Raw genomic sequence first — 22,446 nt, 5'->3', positions numbered from 1 at the left:
GCTGAGTTTGGCCAAAAATGGTGACTGGAATTTACACTGACATTATAGTTGCAACATATTGTTGCAGTGTAGTCCATGGGAGGGAAACATGGGCAAAATTGATCTCACACCAACACAATCCCTCCCCATCTCATCATATTTCATATGATGTTTTTCTTTTCCTTACACATTTTCAGTGGCTGGTGTATTTTAATGAACAAGACATCCATGTGAAGATTTCACCCAGAGCAATTTCCTTGGTTCCTAAAAAACAATTTAGAACAGGAGTCGGCAACTTGGGTGGGTTCTAGGACCAGTTTTCAATGTGTGGTTCCATTGTGGGCTACATTGTGCCGTATTGCTGAAAACTGAATGAAAGGTCTTTTCTGGTTTAAAAAACATACCCTTAATTTTTCATTGAAGCATTATGCAATTTGAAAGATAAATAATACTTTCTGGATGCATCTACAAGTACAATCCCTTTTGTTGGGGAGGTATTTTTAGTAGGAAAAAGCAAAGCTGTATTGATGCAGTTCACGGGCCACACGTTCTGACCTCTGGAGAACCTGTTCAATTTATTGAAGCTTATGAAATGTGGAAGAGTATAAAAATGGTTAGTGTATTTGTGTCATGCTACATAAATGGCAAAACATGGATCCTGTTCCTATATAAGAGGCCTAAATACCATAAGGTCACAAGGTCCTGTCTCACATTGGAACTAAGCAGGGCCAGCCATGGTTAGTACTTGACTGGAAGAGACTGCCAATGAACACTATATGCTTTAAGCTATATTTCAGAGGAACTGCCAAAACCATTTCTGAGTATTCTTTGTCTAAGAAAATCCTATGAATTTTATGGGTTTGCTATGTGTTGAAAGGTAACTTCCAAGTTCAGATGGTGCCTTGCCCTTTTATGCTATTTGGACCCAGGGTGGATAAATACACAAAATATGAGGTAACATGATGTAGCAGTTTGGGGATTGGGCTACAGTTTTGAAGCCCATAGAAGCCCATTGGGTGGGCTTTGGGTAGGTCACATTGTCAGCCTCAGAGGACAGTAAAGGCCTCCTGAACAAATCTTGCTAAGACAACCCCGTGATAAAATGGCCTTAGGATCACTATAAGTATGAAAGGAAACCATAGTTGAAAAATGCACATAAAAATGTAAACATTTGAAAAAAATCATCCTAAAATACATGCCAGTTTCTGTTTGGGGAGAAAAAATATGTATGGAAATGGGACATAAGTTGCTAGGCAGTGGAAAAATGAGAATCTCAATGAAATCATAAATGAGATTCAGTAGTTACCCATTTTTATGGCTGTGGTGTGACATAATTTAAGATGTTATTTATTTATTTATTTACAGTATTTATATTCCACCCTTCTCACCCTGAAGGGGACTCAGGGTGGATCACAATGTACATATTTATGGCAAACATTCAATGTCATTAGACAAACAACACACAAACAGACACAGAGGCTATTTAACTTTCCAGCTTCTGGCTTTGTGAGGGTATGCTCGATTCCGGCCATAGGAGGAGCTGCTGCTTCACCATCCACTGTGATGACGAGTCCTTTTGATGCAGTACTTCCTCATCTGGCACGCACACGCTGCTGGACATTTTTATGGTGTTGTAAATTAGTTAAATTAGCCTCCCCACATAAGTGGTCCCTTAATTTTCCTACTTACAGATGCAACTGTCTTTTGGGCTGCTTAGGTAAACAACGACCTGGGACTATTTAACAGTCGGTCACTCAATCTGACTCGGGCTTTGAACTCACAACCTCTTGGTCAGTGGTGATTTATTGCAGCAGGCTACTAACCAGCTGTGCCACAGCCCAGCCCCTTTATTTGACATAGTAGTGGATGCTACTAACGTGAATAGCGAACCTTTGCTCTTAAAATTCACCAAAGTCCTTCAATGAGAAGTGGAATGTTTATTTCATCCCTTTGCTTTCACCTTTCAGCATCCACAAAATTCAGACCATAATGTCAAATATTCAGAAGAAACCTTTCTCTTCAAAAGAAACCTTGAAATGTACGCACTAAATAAGGGAGTATAAACATTTTGCCCTGTGCAGTGTGGGGTATTTGGTGATTCCAAAGAGATTTCCCACCTACTGGAAGATTTAAAAAATGCCCTTTGTCCAATAGAATATGCTTGTGTGCAGAATCAAATGTGCTTCGCTGAAAAACTCAGAATCAGACACGCCAAAACACATAAGGTAGAAAAAAAGACTCAAGAAAATGTATCCTTTTTGTATCAGGGGTATTCTCCAGCTTACTCAATTCCAATAAATTCACAGGAACAAGTCAATTTATGTCAAATAGGGTCAACCTACTGGGACAACCAAAGTAAATTGCTTCTGCTTTGTTACACCATAGTTGAAATAAAAAAATGGAATGGATTTTTTTTATCCACATACTGTATGATATATTGGTAAGAACAAAAAAGTATTTTAGTGGTAAAAATCAGTAAATTTGCTAAGACATTTCTAATCTTAGGGGAAGTTGTTGCTAAATGAAAAAATAGTATGTGGCAAGCAGCTGAAATTTAGGCACACTAGCCTAGAATTAACCGGACGTATAATGTTGGTTCACAATTCAGTAATTGATTTGATAGGTTGACTTTCGTTGGGTTTATCTATAAGGAAGAATATAGCTTTGAAGGGGACAGAAAGAGAGCATTGATCTCCCCCCCCCCCCAAAATTATGTCCCCTATTAAATTTTCTCTGGTCTTCAAATTTCTTAAAACCTTAGCTGCATACTTATAAATACAGGTTAGCAAGGGAATGAAAATACAGCAAATGTAGGAGTTTTAAGTGTGAATTATTTTCACTGTCCTGCTCTCTGCAATGCTAAAATTGTGGGGACTGAAAGGAAATTACATTTGAGAGCAGAATTCATATTGCAGAGGCAATGTCTTCACTTTACACACACACATACCCCCACCCCATAACTACAACCCTGCTAGGGTTCAGAGAATTGTTTACAACTGTGCAAGTAACAATGTTGTAGAATTCCTACATTATAGGTGTAGTTCTGCCTGGATTCTGAATGAAAATGTGTGCCAGGGGACAGACATGATTGATCCAATAGGATGAGGGTTAAATAGTGATGAAAATATGCTGTTAGTTAATAGGTATTCCACTGAACAGCATGATGCCTATATTGTAAGCCAGCTGGAGTCTCCGCTCCCAAGCCAATGCAAGCAGCCCACGTAAAGCACATTGCAGTTGTCATGGTTCTTAATGAAAGAAATCCTCTCGATTCACCCCAGAGCAAATGGATCTCTGCTCACCAGGAAGCAGCTTTTTTCTCTAAGCTAAGACTTCCTCTGAATCCTTTTGAACCCATTTCCCATTTGCAGTGTTTGCTGTGTGTCAAGAAACAATTTGTCAGAGGTACTGTGTGGCTCTTTGGGTCTGATACAATATTTACAGAGTGAAATATCTGGCAGATGGTAAGGCAACAAGTCTTGCCGTCATTTAAACAGGAACAATTTCTTTCATTTTGTTTATGCTAAAGGCTATTCTGTTTCCCCACCACTGCTACCAAACAGAAAGCTGACTCACTGTTCATGATTATCTGGCAAACTGAATAACCCCGGCTCCACTTGGGCTGTCTGATACCAATGCAAGACAGAAATGTGGTGTCTCTGTTGGTTTAGAATACGTGTGTCAAACTCAAGGTCCATGAGCTGAATCTGGCATGCCATGTCATTTTATGTGGCCCTCCAAATGCCTGGACTACAGCTCCTTTTCTTCATCATTAAACATCACAACTAGATGGAAATTATAATACAGTAACACCTGAAAGGCTGTAGTTTGTTCTCTTCAGTCAGGATAGTGGGGTCTGAATTTGGATAAAAGCTGTGGATATGATATATGACTTTAAAATGTCATTTAATCTTTCCCCGAACCGAAAGCCACAAGTGCTCTTGGGTTACAATTCCCATTATCCCCAGCCTGCATGGGAGATAATCAAAAGTAACAGGAGTTGTCATTCAATAGCATCTGGGAACTCAAACTGGGTAAAAACTAAAGAGCATCAACCACTTTGTAAAAATATATATAGTTGGCCCTCTGTATCCATGGATTCTCCATCAATGGATTTAACGGACCTTTGAAGGCAATAATAAGGCTGATTATGCCCTTGATGAAAATACATTCAACATCTCTGGTTTAGAAGGATGTGTTTCTTTGTCTTGATGGAAATTACAGCTCCAATCATGGATACGTTTAGTTTTCTCTGTAGGTAGGAATTAGCAGGCAATAATTCAAAACAGAGATGTATCTTAAGATTTTATTGGACTCCAACTTCAATCAGCCATCCAGGATGGCCATTGGTCAGGATGCTGAGATGTATTGCATGGAATGCCCAATGTTGTTCATGCTTGATGATACCTTTATTCAGATATCTTCAACATCCAGAGTAGGGATGCCCATTAACTCTAATGTTTAATCTATGTACCTCTCTCCTAATTAATGGCATTTTCAGGTTTGAGAGCACTACTCAACTCCCTAGTACAGTTGAGATCTAGTTTTTCCACCTTCATTTTCCTCTAAGGAATAGAAAACGGAACGTTACGAGCATTAATAAAACTGATGCCACTAATCTCTTTAGTGTAACTTACACCATGTCTGGGTTAAGGTCAAAAGCTCCAAATTTCAATTGCTGGATATAGTGCTGGAGACCATGTATACAAACAGCTACATAGGCACCACCAAACACAGTGCCCAGACATGAATCAGAGAACATGAAAGGCACTGGAGACTAAGCCAACCAGATAAATCAGCTATAGCGGAGCACTTGATGAACACAGAATATTATTTGAGAACACAGAAATTCTAGACCATTCTGACAACCATCATGTCACTACACAGAGAAGCCACTGAAATCCAGAAGCACGTGAACAATTTCAACAGAAAGGAGGAAACCATGAAAATGAACAAAATCTGTTTATCGTTATTAAAAAAAAACACACCAGAAATAAGGAATACCACTCAAAAAAAGGGAAATTCCAGAAAGCAAACAGTCAAAGTGCCAGTTAATGCCTCTCAAACAGAGGATGCTTTCAGGCAACAACATCCTGGCTACCTCTATGCAGATACCCTCATTGATTGACTTTGCAGTATTCATGGCTACTCAATGCTATTCAAGCTTGCTAATTGCAACATCCACACTTGCTTTACACATACAAGGGTTTGTTCTCCCACCCTGAACATTCCACAGATATATACACTCCACTTTCCTCACCTCCACAGACCTCTGAAAATGCCGGCCACTGATGCAGGTGAAACATCAGGAGAGAATGCTACTGGAATATGACCATACAGCCCGAAAAACTCACAGCAACCCAACTTAATTTTGCCCTAACATCTTAGCAAATTGCCAGTTTCTGAATGATTCCCTGAATAAAATGTGAAGAAATTAATTAAAATAAGATTTAAACAATTCAAATGTAGCAGATGCCAAACCCCAAACCATCTGCTGACTTATAATATTCACCTAGAAAAAGTTGTGTGTGAGAGAGAGAGAGGGGGGGGAGTGGGCACAAAGATTTTAAATATTGGGTGTTATGTAGACTAAGGGTCTATCGGAACAGATAAAATGGCTTGGAAATTGCACCTGTGTGTTGGGATTGTGAAGCTTCAAAGGGTTTCTATCCCAATGGTCTTGGTGCTTCACATACTCCTGGAAGACACACTGATGATGATGTGAATGGGGATGTGGCAACCCCAAGGTGAGATTTCTTCTCTGATTATAGTTCCAGGAAAAGGAGTAAATTATAGTTTATAGATAATTAAATTGATAACCACTAGCTAGATCAATTTGTTTCCCATTGGGACAAAGTTAATCTAGATTGCATGTGTCAAACCCAAGGCCCATGGGGCTGAATCTGTCCCTCCATGACATTTTGTGTGGCCTGCAAGGTCCAGACGCATTTCAGAGCATGTAGCATTTTGAATGTTATGTTTGCATTTTGTTTGTGTTTGTTTTTATTTTCAGAATATGATCAATGGATTAGGATGGTTTGTGATATGGTATCTCGGGTTATTTAACAATATGTTAAGGATAGTTAAATTTATAGTCTTACAATTACAAATGCTCCTTTGAAAGCAACCATAAGGATATCTATCTATCTTTCTATTCATCTATGTATGGATCTAAGAATTTTCAAACTTGTTCAGGCTTGCTGAAATCATATCCTTCACAAAATGAAGAACAAAACCATTTCTGATACCTGGCAAATCATGTTTCCTTCTTTTAAAAAAAAATCAATATTGAGTGGTTTGAGATATAACTTTCTCATGCGGTGAAAGGAATTGAGAAACATTCAACCTTTTCCAAGATATATCCTTAAAAAGTAAACAAAGTATGCCACATTTAGGTTGTAATTTTAAACATAAATGTAACAGGACCTACTTCTGAGCAAATATACCCTTAGACTTGCCCTTCTAGAATGTTAATATCTTATTCAGTCCTGATTTGTATGTGCCTTAAATTATTTTCAGGAATGCTTTTTTAATATTTTGGAACATGAGCTGTTTCATTTATGTGGTGATAATGTGAACTAAGCTAGTGTTGATTTCCCACTTTTTAATGTTAAAATTTGCATTTTCTTCCTGCTTTTGTTTTAATGCAAATGTCTGATTCCTTTCTTTAGCAAAAAGAAAAGGCTTTGAATTCAACCTGTCATTTCAGCAAGGTTATGGAATCTATAAGATATCCCACGACAACCGCCACAGTGATGATAGCAACTCACTATCATACCACAGCTTGCTGAACTATGATTGTGACAATACAAAAGAAACTCAAAAGGAAAGCAACAAAATTGAATTCAGCACCATCTCTCTTGAGAACAGCTCCACACTTAAGGAGACAGTCAACAAGTGCAAAAAAACAGTTGGCACAGACACAAGACAAGACCTCAGCAAGGATAAGTTCTTGGACTGCCTGCTTTCTGACAAAGTAGGATCATATATGAAAGAAGACAGCAGGAATAGTGAGAAGTGCACTTTTTTGGAAGGCCCAGAAAGAAGGCTTTCTCATGAGGAGGGCCGGAAACCAGAACTTTCAGACTGGGAGTGGTGCAGAAGTAAGTCGGAACGGACACCTCGACAGGTAGTGTTAACTTCATTCTGAAATCTTCTCTAAATTGTTTCTATACGTGCATTATGTTCTTGGTTTGCTCTTTCTTCTAAGTCATTCAGGTCAAATTTGGAAAGAATCCAATTATCTCTGTTACTGAAATGTACATAAAACGCAGTCCAAGCCTTAGTTATAACCCAGTCAAGCGAGTGTACTTTAATCTAATGGAATAGATTTCTCTTTATTTCTTTGGCAAGAAGTAATGACCAAATACTTTGATTCACTTGCACTGCAAATAAGAGATAGCCGTGTCTTTTCTATAATATACACAGATTATAAATTAATCAAACACAATATCCTATTCAGACTTGATGAAATAATGAGTGGACTGAAATGTAATAGCATATCAAAATCCATATTTTTTTTACAATTGTGAGATCTGTTCTGGAGCTCAGGAAAATGTGCACAAAACCACACCATTTAAGAGACAAATATGCAGAAATTGTGCAACCAAAATGCATATAGTAGGAACATGTACACATATTTACATCTATTACACTCTAGTGGGGCACAAAGACTTCTGATCACAGATTTCACAAAATGTTGTAAATGTGGTCTAAGCCAAGCCAACTGTCAGGTAAATGAGAAATCCATCAGTATGAATCCTAATTGATTATATTATTTATGCATTTACTATCCATGTATTGCTAATTGACTGTTGGGGTTGGAGAAGGAAAAAGAATGTGTGTAGGAGGATGTGTGGAACAGAATATCCTGAGCAGGACCACTCAGCACCATTCTGTTGTAAAACCTACTTGTTTGCTTATGTTGATACAACACATCTGTTTCTGACTCACACACACTCTCGCTCATGAACTGTATTATCTGATGCATCACCAGAAACATTTTCCATTCTCAGGTTTCAGAAGAAAAGGTTCTGGTTTAAATGTAGCTGCTAGCAGAGCTTATAGACTGACCAAGGAGGTGCCTTTCCCCCTCCCCACACAAAGTTTGAAATATGTAGTTTACTGTTGTGTTGAGACACCATTGAACAATTAATGCAACCAGCCAAAAGGATCATGAACCATTTATGGTGTAAACAGTGTACTATTGTCCTGTAATGTATACAGTCAAAATGAGATAGTCCTGCTTCTTGTCCTGAACAGTAATAGTATTGTTTGCTCTGACACTTGATTTACCTGGTGATGTTTAAATCCATTTATGTATCAAGGGGCTTAGTTTTTTTTTTTTATTTCTGAACAAATGTATTCATTTTAAATGAATTTTAATGACAAATTCTTAAGAGGCTATTTTCAGCTTTCTAACTAAGGTGATGGGCCCTAAAATATCCCTCAGATAATTTTATTTCACAAATCCAATTTTGGGAGTGCGCCAAGAGTTTGCAATACGAAGAAGGGGTCATGTGTGCTCTACTGTGCTCTACTCTAGCCATTTCAATGGGTGTTGCTTATAACTAGCTTAATCCACAGAGTACATCTGCACTGTAGAATTGATGCAGTTTGATGCCACTTTAACTGTCAAGGCACAATGCTATGGAATCCTGGGCTTTTGCAGTTTGGTGTGGCATCAGCATTCTTTAGCAGAGAATGATGATGATGATGATGATGATGATGATGATGATGATGATGATGATGATGATGATTTGTATCCTGCCCCCTCTCTCCAAGTCTCAGGGTGGCTTACAATTTCATACAATGGAATAAGTGAGCTATAGAAATTACATAAATAAAAAATTAAATAAACTAAATGGGATAAACAATTAAAAACACATCCAATCACTATAAAACATAAAATATGACATGACAAGTAACAAAATAGCAATAAAATTATGAACATTAGAATAATGTTCTAATGAGAAGGCGAAAAACTCATAAACACTCCCAGGTTTCCATTGCATTGAGCCATGGCAGTTAAAAGGGTATCAAAACTGCATTTATTCTACAGTGTATATGCACCCATGGTGACTGCAGTTGATTATTTCTAACTTAACCTAAATCCAACCCCCAATGTCTATAGTATTTATTGAAATATTTGACCCAAACCATGTTGCTATCCCAACTAGGACAAAACCACTGTATAAATGGGATTTACTGCTATGAAGACACAGCATTCAGCAATTCATTCAAAGGATCTATTGCAGTTGGAGCTAAGCAACAGGATCAGTCATTTTATTAACACTTTTCAGCATGCCAGGCCCTATGATGCAAAACAGAAAACAGACAAGCATTTTATTTCTTTTTTAAAAGTTCCTCCAGTTCCTTAATTCTCTGTGCCCCCCTCCCCCTCTCACAATAAAGGAGGTAATCAAAATCTATTGAGTTTCATCCCTCACAAATGCAATGCCAAAACTGGAGTGAGGGAAAATATTTTGACTCAACCCTAAAACCAATTTTGGAGTTTACTGTATAAGAAGTTTGATATAAACTCTGGCTCACAAAATATCATGTCACACAATGTCTTGGATAGTCTTGAGATTGCCAAAGGATTCACTGTGGTTTTCCTTGTCAATAAGAATGACCTTTGGCTTCTTCTCTAAAATCTCAGTGTTTCTTATGTTCACATAATTCTATATTCTGTGTCAGGTTCCTTTAAAATTCCCCAGAGTTTAGAGACTTGGATGCATATCTATTATTCATATGATGGGGAACTTCAGAGAAACTGTCAGGACTACCACCACCAAACAGCTGCCATGAGGACTCACATAGAAAGAAAGCAAAAAAAAAAAGTCTTTGATTAGTTGGTACAAGGCTACGGTTGTGATCCAGTGCCAATCTGCACATTTATCTTGATAAAATACAATGCAGTATCTAGTATCTATTTCACAAGAAGAAGACAAGCAGTTCCATAAAACACACACACACACACAAATATAATTACTGCTCACCAGACCCTTAACCTATCCAGGCAAACATTTCTTTTGCTGATCATCCCTATTCTGCCTTAAGGCTGCCCACTCCCGCAAACCACAGATGTACCTCAGTAAAAGAAGTAGATACACTTCTAGACATTATTTATCAGAAAATATGGTACCATAAGAAGAAAAAACATGGAAAGAATAGAAATAGGTTCCAGCAGCAGTAAAAAGAAGAGTGGTTCAACACGTTTCAGTAAGCTTTTTATCCAAAACTAACATAATGCACATATGAAATGAAACAATCAAGTCAGATCAGCCTCGGGTGAGTGCCATGCCCCATGAAGACCCTCATTGTTTACCCCTAGCTAAGACCTTTTTAGTTAGAGGATTAATATTTTATGTAGGGGTTTTTTTTTTGGTGGTGGAGTCAGTCTAGATAGCCTCTTTGCATTTGAAGCAGATCAGGTCAACTTTGAGTAAACAAACAAAAACACCTGAAGGCTCCCCCTAAGCCAGGGAAAACTTTTTACCAGTCTGCTTCACTTTTCTTGAGATTGCCATCTTGGTGACCAAACTATATATATATACTGTATGTATATGTATGTGTGTGTGTGTGTATATATATATGTATGTATGTATGTATAGATAGATAGATAGATAGGCCACCAAGCAGATAAATCTGCCTCACCAGTTACCTTGTACAGTAGAGTCTCACTTATCCAAGCTAAATGGGCCGGCAGAAGCTTGGATAAGCGAATACCTTGGATAATAAGGAGAGATTAAGGAAAAGCCTATTAAACATCAAATTAGGTTATGATTTTACAAATTAAGCACCAAAACATCATGTTATACAACAAATTTGACAGAAAAAGTAGTTCAATACACAGTAATGTTATGTTGTAATTACTGTATTTACGAATTTAGCACCAAAATATCACGATATATTGAAAACGTTGACTACAAAAATGGCTTGGATAATCCAGAGGCTTGGATAAGTGAGGCTTGGATAAGTGAGACTCTACTGTATATATAGTTCAAGGTAACTGGTGAGTCAGATGTATCTGTTTTTTTCCATTTTTCTTTTTGTTTTTTGTTTGCTGTGCATGTGTGCTCAGTAGGGAATTCTGGAGGCAGCTGTAGTTTACCTTCCTTCTTGGTCTGTGTTTCTCCAGGCCTCCTTCACCATCCTCCCTATTCCAAAGTTGCTGAAAAACTTTCAGTTACACCAGAAGTCCTCAAACTTTTTAAGCAGAGGGCTGATTCACGGTCCCTTCAGACTGTTGGGGCGGGGGATGGACTGTAGTTTGAAAATAAAATGAACAAAGTCCTATGCACACTGCACATATCTTATTTGTAGTTCAGAAAAACATGAAAGAATAATGCAGTATTTAAAATGAAGAACAGCTTTAACAAAAAAAAAACTAACCAGTATTTCAATGGGAAGTGTTGTTGTTTGCTTTCAAATCGGTTCAGACTTAGGGTGATCCTAAGTCTAAAGTTTAGGGCAGGGAGCAGCTGAATGACCTTGGGGGACCTTATCTAGCCCACAGGCCTTAGTTTGGGGACACCTGAATTAGACAAAGAACAAAGTGAGGGCTAGGTTGGGATAAAAATTCTTTGTAAAAAGAAGGTTCTTTGTTAAAGATTTCCACCTCTTCACATAGAGCATTTTTGCCCTGTTTTGCACTTTGTTTCATAGCAAGGATGGGGCCTGCTGTGCGCCATCACACAATGGACATCAGGCTTTGCCCACTTTCCTCCCTCGCCCACCTTTGGCGCTTCCTTCACGACTACGGGGAGAAAAGTGTATTTTGGTGGCATCAATGGAGCAACCCACACTTTCCTCCCCTTTTTGCCACGTGATGACGGAAAGGGCGGTGGGATAACACATGTATGAAGAGATTCTTTATTGATGAAGGTATGCCTGAATATATATATATATACCCTTGTGGAAATGCAGAGGGGTTTGTAAGCTTTAGATGCATCTGCGCTGTAGTTTGACATGATTTTAATTGCTATGGCTCCATGATATAAAACCATGGGAGCTGCCAAGAGTGCTGATGCTTTACCAAGCTACAAATTCCAGGATCCCATAACATTGAGCTATGACAGCTCAATTGGTCTCAAACTGTCATAGCTATACCTATAAGCAAGCCTAAGAGATAGGTTTATAGTGTAGAGAAACCTATAAGCCTAAGAGAAACCCATAAGCCTGAAGTGACCTGTTAGCAAGAATGTGTAGCAAGTATATAATAGAACTTTAATTAGCTATGAAAATTCATGGGGACATAGCTAGACAGAATGAATTAACACAGCTTATAATGGTTTGTATTTAACTGATCCAGAGGGGAAACTTCTGGGCTTTATTTTGTTGCTAGGCATCCTCACTACATGTTCTTACCCATGTCTTTTAATTAGCGTTACACCTTGCATGACCTCTGACAATACAGAGCCACACAACCGGAAGGAATGATTAATGCTTTAGATGTGACTGTTATGGTCTGATCTATTGCTTTCTAAACACATTGATCATTCTCTGCTAACTGTAATGCCAAAATGGCACCCTTGATATGCAGCTACAGCTTTTCAGTTTGGTACAGGTGGAGCGTCCTGTATCCAGAATTCCAAAATCCAAAATATTCCAAAATCCAAAATTGTCCACATGGGTGGCTGAGACTACACTGTAGAATTTGTACCTCAATACTATGGAATCCTGGAATGTATAGTTTGGTGGTACCTTTGTTTTCTCCTGGTTTGATATACACAAACATTGTTTCATGCACAAAATTAGTAAAAGAAATTGCATAATTATTTTCAGGCTTCCCTTTCACTGCAACTGTGTGAGAGAAAGGTACATGCATGCATAACTAAAACATTGATATTTTATTTATTTCAACTGGAGATGGAAGAGATGGAGATACTAAAGCCTGTCAGATACTGTTGAGAAACTGTGAGATTTCCAGGTTTTGTTTAGTCCTATTCAAAGAATTGACTCTAATTTTAATACTGCTGCTACCTGACAAAGGAGAGCAATTGGAGCTTAGCACATGAAGCATAAATATGATCTGTAGTGCCCTGAATGAATTCATGGTTTTTCTACTGATAAACATTAATGATTTAGAAGAAAAGATCAAACACTTTACAGGAATACATTTTGTGTACTCAGGACACTCAACACCTACCTCTTCCAAGGAAACCAAAATGAACACCTGCTGTTATTAAATCTCTGCTATGTTTGTCTTCCACTTTCCTGATGTTAATCTGTGAAAGGGCATGTGTGGGCAGATGAATTCAACTCATGCCTATTTTTCTCAGTTGTTTGAGACTCCCAATAATTCATCACCAGAAATTCTTGGTAGTGATGAGTCATCGTTTTGTCCTGGGCCCCTGGCCTCACTTTTCCTCACTCCATCTTTATCCCTACTAATTGACATACAGTAGTAGTAAATTCTGAAGTGCAGACACTTGTCTTGAAAGATCCATAGCCATGTTTGCAAGAAAACTCCCAAAATCCAGACAGTTGTTTTTATTTTTACCAGGTGTGGTCTTTTGTAAAGTTAATGGGTCTTAAGTATCTTTTTAAGGCCATGATACTCCTGAACTACTTTGCTTTGCAAAAGTACATTGGCTAGAAAAATCCCTCTTCCCCCACCATCTACTGTGAGGAGGTCAAATTCAGAGGAAATAGAAAGGCTGATATAGAAAGAGTCCTTGCTCATTAAAAAGCCATGTTGTTTTGACCTTGTAAGCTTTGAATTTGATAGAGCATTGCCCATAGGTCAACTTGTTATGTGACATTCATTCAGGGGCTGTGCCTGAATGGTCCCTTCAGCTAGCAGCACAATCCAATGTATGATTCCTTATAATAAATCTCACTATTGCATTCAGTAAGGCTTGCCCACATGAAAAACTATGACAAACTGAAATCTAAATCACTCTTTGAATCTTGACTCAAATGCAGTAATTCAGCATTGTGCTAAACCGAAGCAAATCTTTCTGAAAGGCTCATAAAGATGCTCAGAATCCTGTTGTTGTTGTTGTTGTTGTTGTTGTTGTTGTTGTTGTTGTGAGAGTGCTAGAGGTGGTGCATTTTCAAGTCAGTTTTGACTTATGGTGATCAAAAAGCACAACTATCACTGGGTTTTCTGAGGCTGAGGGTGTGTGACGTGTCCAACATCATTCAGTGGTTTCCATCATTAATCAGGGAATTGAATCCTGGTCTCCAGAGTTGTAGTGCACTGCTATGTGCTGTCTAAAGGTCCAAGAAACATATGCTGTGCCATCTAAAAGTCTAAGATGCAATAAATGTTAGCGCTGGATAAAAGTACCTCATATGGAAGAGCTAAAAAGTAGGTCTGCTAAAGAATTTGGTGAGCTGATGCCAATTAAAATAGATCAGGAATTGGAAAAACTATATTGATCTGCAGCCGATTCCCTTTGGACCTCATTGAAGGCTGCAGTGCTCCAAAAACAAAAAACAATTTTGGGAGGGCATGTGTGTTAAAGCATGCAGGAAGCATGCCCCTGTTTTAAAGCAGAGTGATACTCTCAGGGATAAATACAGAAAAGGGGGAAATAAGGCCAAAAAGACCAAAGCAAAAATTACCCCAAATACATCTTGCTAGAAGCCAAAATCATTCACCTGAGGTTATCATACTTTGAGCATATAATAAGATTCCATGACTCAAAATTCGGATAATGCTCAGTAAAGTGGGAGGCAATAGAACAAAGGAACATTGCCTTCCTTTTCTTTGGTAGCATTCTAAATTGATGTACAAAATGTAGCTGAGACATCATGGTATTGAGGTTCCAGTTACTGTTCATAAAAGTCTTTGGCTATTTTGCAGAAAGATCCACAGCGGTACAGTCATTAGCACTGGTGTCACTCCCATGGACCTTCTCCGATATCAGATGATATCATAATATTCTAGCTATAATCCCAGAAAATTTGTCAAAATCAGCAACTACTGTATATACTTTTTTGGGCTGAAAAAGCTCCCCTCGGCTTATACTCGAGTGAGGGTCCTGGCCGGCTTCTATTCAGGTCAGCTTATACTTGAATATATAGGTATTCAGAGTTGGACAGTGTTATTTTATTAAAGTCTTATTATTAGCTTAAAATACAGTTTTATATAAATATTCAAAAACATTTAACCTACTGATGCCTCAAATAATGCAATTTATTAATATCTATTTTTATTTTTGAATTTGACCCGTAGCTGCTGCATTTCCCACCCTCGTTTTATACTCGAGTCAATAAGTTTTCCCAGTTTTTGTGGTAAAATTAGGTGCCTTGGCTTATATTCGGGTCGGCTTATACTCAAGTATATACGGTATTTAAAAAACAGCAGCAACAAAACCAACAAAAGCAATAGTGATTAAAAAATATCACGTTTACTATTACAATGTAGCAATAATGACAGCTCTGAATGGGACGTATTTGCCTTACAGTATTAAAAAAGAAAAATAGACTTATGTTTAGTAGGTATATTGGTGCAGTACATGTTGACTGGACCTAGGCAAAATGTTTTTGTGGCTATTTTTTATTTTTGCTGAAGCACTGTACAGTTTTTTAATAAGCTATCATTTTTGCACCCACTTTGCCCCTTAGTGACATCACTGCTGCCAAAGCCTTTCAGAATGCTAGATCCTTGCCTGCCACAAGAAGTAGCTGTAGCCTAAATAGTTCTGTGGGGTGATACCTAAGAACTACAACCTGATGTCTATCTGAACAGCCTCTTTTGCCATGGATGAAGAATTTATACTTCTTGAATCCATGGGTAGAAAACAAATGCCTTCCAAATATTATTGAACTCTTAAATCCAAGCAGCCTTAATCAGCACATTCAGCAGCATGTCCAAGATCTGGGTGCTTATAATCTATAACTTTTGCAAACTATGCAGCAAAACTTAAAGATTCTTAGCAATAATGGTTAGAAATGATGGGTACTGTAAACTACCAATATCTTGAGAGGCACAAGTGGCCCTTTCCTTTCCTAGATAGAACTTTTCCTCGCTACTGCACTTTCGCTGACACTTTTATCCTTTCTCTGCCTTTACCGCCTGTTGTTATCCCCACCTCTCTCTTTTTCTTCACTTTTTGACATTTTGAAAATGTTGTCATGCCCTCATGCTCCATGGGATCTAAAGCTCAAGGCTTCAGCCCACAAGGTCTATTCGCTTCCTGAAATGGTAATGACCAGCCTGTCACAAATCTGACATTTGTCCTTTTGAACAAATGGGGCAAAAGGGCAAACAAATTCTGGAGAGTGCAATTTTTTTTTAAAAAAAAACCAACCCAGAACTGACTGCTGTACCCTAGAGCTATGGCAAGATGGATGAACCAAGTACAATAACTTCGTTATGATTAATCACTGTTTTATTACTCCAGTAAATTGCAAAGCATGTGGCATTTCCTTTCCTGACAGTTCCTAACACTCTTCTATTTTCAGCTTTTCAGTAATGGTATGTCCGTGAGACACATCATAGAGAGAACAGAGAGATGCAATATTCAGTTATACATATGCATGCTCTTCTCTGTGATGCTTTGAAAATAAATACTCAAAAGAAAAGCACATTGATATGGAACTGAAATTGCTGAAAAGCTCAATTCAGTAATTTAATGGAACAAACATGATAACACTTAGCTAAATGTTCAAAATGCACCACACTTTGGATTGCTAAAACCAGGGAACTACCTCAGCTCTTGTGGATTTGAGATCCAAAACCTGAAATTTCGGGATGACCCTTTTTAATGTCCCAAGCAGGCAGCCCTAGTGATTGTATTAAGCACAATGTCTTAAGTATCTGAGAATGTGTTATTCAAATGAGTAAACGCCAAATTTAACAAATGAGGAAAATATATTTACATGGACATTTCAAGACAGTGCTCTCGCACAGTCCCTGAGAGCTGGGAATTCTAATCATGTTTAACATGATATTGTAGTACGCTTTACAGGAAACAAAGATCAAGGTTACTATCCTTGTTTTATGGCTTAGAGCAGTGGTTCTCAACCTGTGGGCCGTGGCCCAGCACTAGGCCAAGAGAAGGAAAATCCGGTCCGTGAACCTCCTTCTTCTTAATTTATTTATTTATTTTATTTCTACTCCTTTCCACAGAGCTGACCATTGCATTGGATAGACCACATCAGCTCTAGATTATTAAGTATGGTTTTTCATGGACGAGCAGATGGTGACTACTAGATGGCGTATGTTCTGTATGAGAAACAAGAGCGAATGCGGTCTATCCAATGCAATTTTCTGAATCAGCACCCCAAATAACCAAACCAAATCAAAGGTTGACCTAAAACGGATTTGTAACCATTTTGGTACTAATGTTGGAGAGTGATCCCCGGTCAAGTGGTCCCTGGTCAAGTGGACCCTAGTGAAGAAAAGGTTGGGAACCATTGGCTTAGAGCAAAACTGTTGCAACATCTTCCTTTGGGAACAGAATTGCAGTTAGGATTCCATCTAGTCAATCATTATTTTCTCCAGAATATTCGAACTCCCATATTAGTGGAATTAATATACATGGCTCAATTAGCCATGATTTCCCTTATTCAGTTATTCAGTTAGGGCCTTCGGTACAAATTATATCTACTTATAGACATTTCCATTGTTTGCCCCATTGAAAATAATAGGGTTTGCTATTATCAGCAGTTTCACATCCATGTGATTTATGGAACCATATGCCTTACATATATCCATGTGATATTTAGGACCGTATCCTTTATATTCTATTTTTCTATACTATTTTTCTGTACATTGAATTGTTAGAATTCAAGTGAACCATTTATCTCAACTTCTGCTCTCTGTGTCACAGCAGACAAGGAATAACTATATTCAGCCATTTCTACCATCCACTGAGATTGTGTTGTTTCCACCCCTTTAAAAGAAATGCATTTCTAAAAAATCCAAGGCTCCCCAGGCATGCTGACACTTTCCTCTAGTTTCTCATTTACTCCATTTTGACTCAATTTCTCTCAGCAGAACCAGCTGAGTTCCCTATTAAATGAAGTGATATAACAGACCAGGATGGCACACAGTGATCTGTGTAAAGTCACCTCGTGGAATCATAACAGAAATGATGTACAAGCCTTCCTGATGAGTAGTTTAATTACTGTACCACACCAGCTGCCTTTAAAGGTCCTCTTTCTCTTCACCCAATAATTAGTTTTGACACTTCTGTAACAGTGGCATGGTTTACTTTTAGTTATTTATTATGAGGGTTGAATGAAAAGTAATTTCTCCACCTTCGTAACTCCTCAACACATGGCAGTACTGGCATGAGCAGATACTAGCTTGTTCAGTAGACTCTCCTCTACAGTTCCATTTGGCGTAAAGCCTTAGCATAGAACAGTTGTGTTGCTAAAGTATGAAGTATGGAACCCTCTGCAGACGGTCGGTCAATGCGACTTAAGCAACGTGCAGTCATTGAATTCTTGACAGCAGAAGGTGTCACCCCAAAGAAGATTCATCAGAGAATGCAAGCTGTTTATGGTGATTGTGTTGATGTGAGTACTATGCGTCTTTGGGCAAGTAAGTTTAAAGATGTTAAGATGGGAACATCTGAGTTGCGTGACAAACAAAGAGTTGGACGTCCTGTGACAGCAACCACCAAGTGTCGCAAGCAAAAGGTTGACGTATTGATTCAGGATGATTGTCGTATCACTCAGAGAGAAATTTCAAGCATAATTGGCATTTCACAAGAACATGTGGGTCACATTATTGCTTTGCTTGGCTATCAGAAGATCTGTGTACAATGGGTACTGTGAGACGCTGGTTGCAGAAATAGAGTGTCGACTTCTTCCGTGACGGCTTCAGAAAACTTGTTCATCGTTGGCAGTAATGTATCCAATTGTCTGGTGATTATGTGGAAAGGTGAATAGTGGTAGTTAAAGAGCACATTCTAAGGATTATTTCTGCATTTGATTTATGAAAATATTCCCATCCAAAGGTGGAGGCATTACTTTTCATTCAACCCTTGTACAAAGTGACATGCCATTTTTTGGAGAGATGCCCCACCCAAGTTGGTGAACAATGAAACACAAGACCTTTTCAGAAATTTCATTTTAGGAAGTCATTCAGATTTCATTTTTATATTATTTTGAACTCACTTGTGAAGTAATTCCAACTGTCAGATAGCCAAGAGAAATCTGTAAGAGAAGTGGATTGAAAAGTAAAGCAGGGATTAGAATCATGATATCCATGGGTTGTGTGCTCCACTTTAAGGATAATTTGCAGTCACCAAGGGGAAAGAGATTTGTACAAAAAATTATGTGTTACCGGGTATTTATTTGTTTTAATACAGTGTTTTATTCTCCCTGCACATACAGATGAATCTCTGGTTCTCAAGTTAGCTTGCAGTAAAATAAATTTGAACATTTTCAAACTATTTAAAAGAGTAAGAATAATTTAAGGGTTAAATATAGGTAAAGGTTTCACCTGACATTAAGTCTAGTCATGTCCGATTCTGAGGGTTGGTGATCATCTCCATTTCTAAGACAAAGAGCTGCCATTGTCCGTAGATACCTCCAAGGTCATGTGGCTGGCATGACTGCATGGAGCGCTGTTACCTCTCTGCTGGAGTGGTACCTATTGATCTACTCACATTTGCATGTTTTCAAATTGCTAAATTGGCAGAAGTTGGGGCTAACAGCTGGAGCTCACCCAGCTCCCGAGATTTGAACTGCTGACCTTTTGGTCTGCAAGTTCAGCAGCTAAGTGGTTTAACCCACTGTGTCACTGGGGGCTCCATAAGGGTTAAATATATCAAACCATTTAATACTTAAAAACAGAACAGTTTAAAACAATTACAACAACTTAAAATCACTCATGTGCAGACATGGACAAAATCAGACATATTCCAAAACCTTAGTAAAAATAGTCATTGTTTGCTTGGCATCAGGATATCAGTAGTATTGTTCTTGTTGTCATTTCTATATTTAATTGTTTAGTGTTAGCTGCCATCAGGCCAACTTTGACTGGGTGGCCTTATGTCACCTTCCAAGACATCCTATCTTCAAACAGCCTTGCTCAGGTTTTGTAGTGGCTTCCTTGTTTGAGCCTATCTGTTTTTAATTCAGCCTTCCTCTTTTCCTGCTGTATTCTCCCTTACTAAGCATTATTTATTTTCTATTGAGTAATGTCTTCTCATGGTGTGTCCAAAGAATGAAAGCCTCAGTTTAGTAATCTTGGCTTCTAGGGAGAGAGCAAGGTACTTAGGTTTAAAATACAATCACATTACCAATAAAACCACTCAGATGTTTTGTCACTTCTTTCCTCTGAAATATAGCCTACAGCCCCTGGTGTCCAGAGGTGGCCTCCCATCCAAATATTGAAAAGAGCTGGCCCTGCTTTCCTTCCAAGTTCAAATGTGATTTGGTGTTTTTACCATCTTCTTTACTCGTTCAGTCGTTTTCTACTCTTCGTGACCTCATGGACCAGTTTTTAACATACTGTGGGGTAAATATTTTGTTGAGAATATAGGCACAGGGCTATCTGAACATAAGAGATCATTAAAACCTCTCCTCTTTCACACTCCTTAAATGTTTCTGTGTTGCCTACCTCTCTTACATCACAGGTAATAGCAAAACTGGAGAGGTGCTGTGTGGATCGCATGCCAAGCAGACTCTACCTGCAACCTTTTGTTTCACCATCTGGGCTGCCCACAGTGCAATTTTTTTACAATAACAAAAAAGTAGTTAGATTTTTTCCAAACTTGTCTTCCTACCATGATCTAGTGCTCTCCGTCAATGAATGCTGGCAAATTAATGAGACTCCCTGTCTCCGTTTGCGAAGCCTTAATGATTTCATGGTGAGAATCAGTGATTAGTTCAATTTCTGCAAAACGCATATATCCTCACATTTACTGCAAAATGGAGGGGAATATGACTTCAAGCACACGTAAGTCACGGAACTGATTTTCTCTGAAATTAATCATCAGGTGTCTGAGAAAGTGCTATCTGGTGAAAGAGGAGAGAGAATCTTCAGCATACAAATACATCTCTTCACTCCAGCCTGCTTTTCTCAAGGGAGGAAAGAGATCAGCTCCAATGGATTCCTTATTTGCTGCAAATGTTGTGTTCTCATATGTAACGAAAATTAGCTCTGTGATGGATGAGGACACCTGAAGTCTTTCTATATGATAAATGAATTTCTTGTTGGAGAAGGACAGGCAGCAGATGGTGGCACTTGGTATGAATACTCTTGTCCTTCTCTTCCACCTTCTGTTAGTTTAAGAATCAAGTTTTAGCTTTCAGCATACAGTGCAACATTGTTATTCACAGATTTGATCTCCACTGTGTCATTTACCTACTCTCCAAAATAGATTCCAACCTGAAAGTGTTTGTGAACTTTTATAGGTCCTGTAGTAGTATTCTGTGGTCTATCAATGGCTGTTACTGTTCCGTCCCCCAGGACGATGGTTTGCCTTACCTATTGGTCGTTTGTTTGTTTTCCCTCCTTTACATTTTGTTTCAGCCTCTGGCTGCAAAGGCCCAGGAAAAGTGGCTTGGAGTCTGCAAGAGCTGGCTGCAGTTTTCTTTGCAATGATTGGTCAAAGAGTACAACATCTTAGGACCGCCCTTTTTTACCAGGGTCTAGTCTCCATTTTGGAGCCTCATTTTGGCTATAGTCTTCCAACGTGCTGCAGCTGTGCAAAGCTAACTGGGACAAATCATCCTCAAACCCAGGCCAATCTAAGCCTAACCAAATTAGATAAGTATTGAATTATACTGATCTGGAATAGAAAATCTAATTAGAGGAGCAAGGTTATTCCGTCGCTTCTAGAACTAATCTTTGCTGTAAAGATAGGGAAGGAAAGAGTTTCTCCTTCTATTATAGACAGCATGATTAGGGTATAGTGGTTTTATAATCACCTTTGCCTTCTGGAACCAGGGATAATTCTGTAACTAAAACCTATAGAAATTTGTTTCATTTTCTGTAACTTTAAGATCTGTGCCAAGTTTACAACTTTGTATGAATAAACATCCTTTTTTTTTTTGAAGTTTTCCAGACTCAGTCGTTCAATATTTTTAGGACAGCTTATAGGGATTTGCAGTTCGCCCGGGTAAAGGACGGCACGTTTCAGCTTTATAGTTTTTTGTTTTTTTTATTGTCTGGCGGACGGCACAGTTACTCTTTATAGATACGTATTTCCTAAAACATAAGGAAGCATGTCCTTTTATATTAATTGTGGGCTCTGGTTGGTTTCTGTATGAACAGAAGACTGGTGTTTGGTTTTATCAAGTATGGCTCTTGTTGTGTGACTCACTACATGTTGTTGTGGCAGCTCTAGATCCGCGTGGTTCTCAACCTGGCATCCCCAGATTTTTTTGGCTTTCAACTCCCAGAAATCCTATCAGCTGGTAAACTGACTGGGATTTTTGGGCCAAAAACATCTGGGGACCTCTGGTTGAGAACCACTGCTCTAGACGAATGGCAGAAGATATTCGATTCCTTATCTCAAACATTAATGTATTATATGACAAACAGGT

General features: G+C 38.5%; 1 protein-coding gene across 1 annotated transcript in view; it reads left to right on the top strand.

The window, feature by feature from the left end:
- Positions 1-22,446, top strand: part of gpr149 (G protein-coupled receptor 149) — a 42,617-nt gene that overhangs the window by 6,000 nt on the left and 14,171 nt on the right. Inside the window, exon 3 of the mRNA XM_003218228.4 lies at positions 6,651-7,108. Coding sequence (XP_003218276.2) covers positions 6,651-7,108 — 458 coding nt within the window. The remainder of the gene's footprint in view (positions 1-6,650; positions 7,109-22,446) is intronic.

This window comes from Anolis carolinensis, chromosome 3, assembly GCF_035594765.1.
Source record: "Anolis carolinensis isolate JA03-04 chromosome 3, rAnoCar3.1.pri, whole genome shotgun sequence".
NCBI lineage: Eukaryota > Metazoa > Chordata > Lepidosauria > Squamata > Dactyloidae > Anolis > Anolis carolinensis.
Note: the sequence above shows the minus strand (reverse complement) of the source record. Positions and strands in the feature narration are given on the sequence as shown.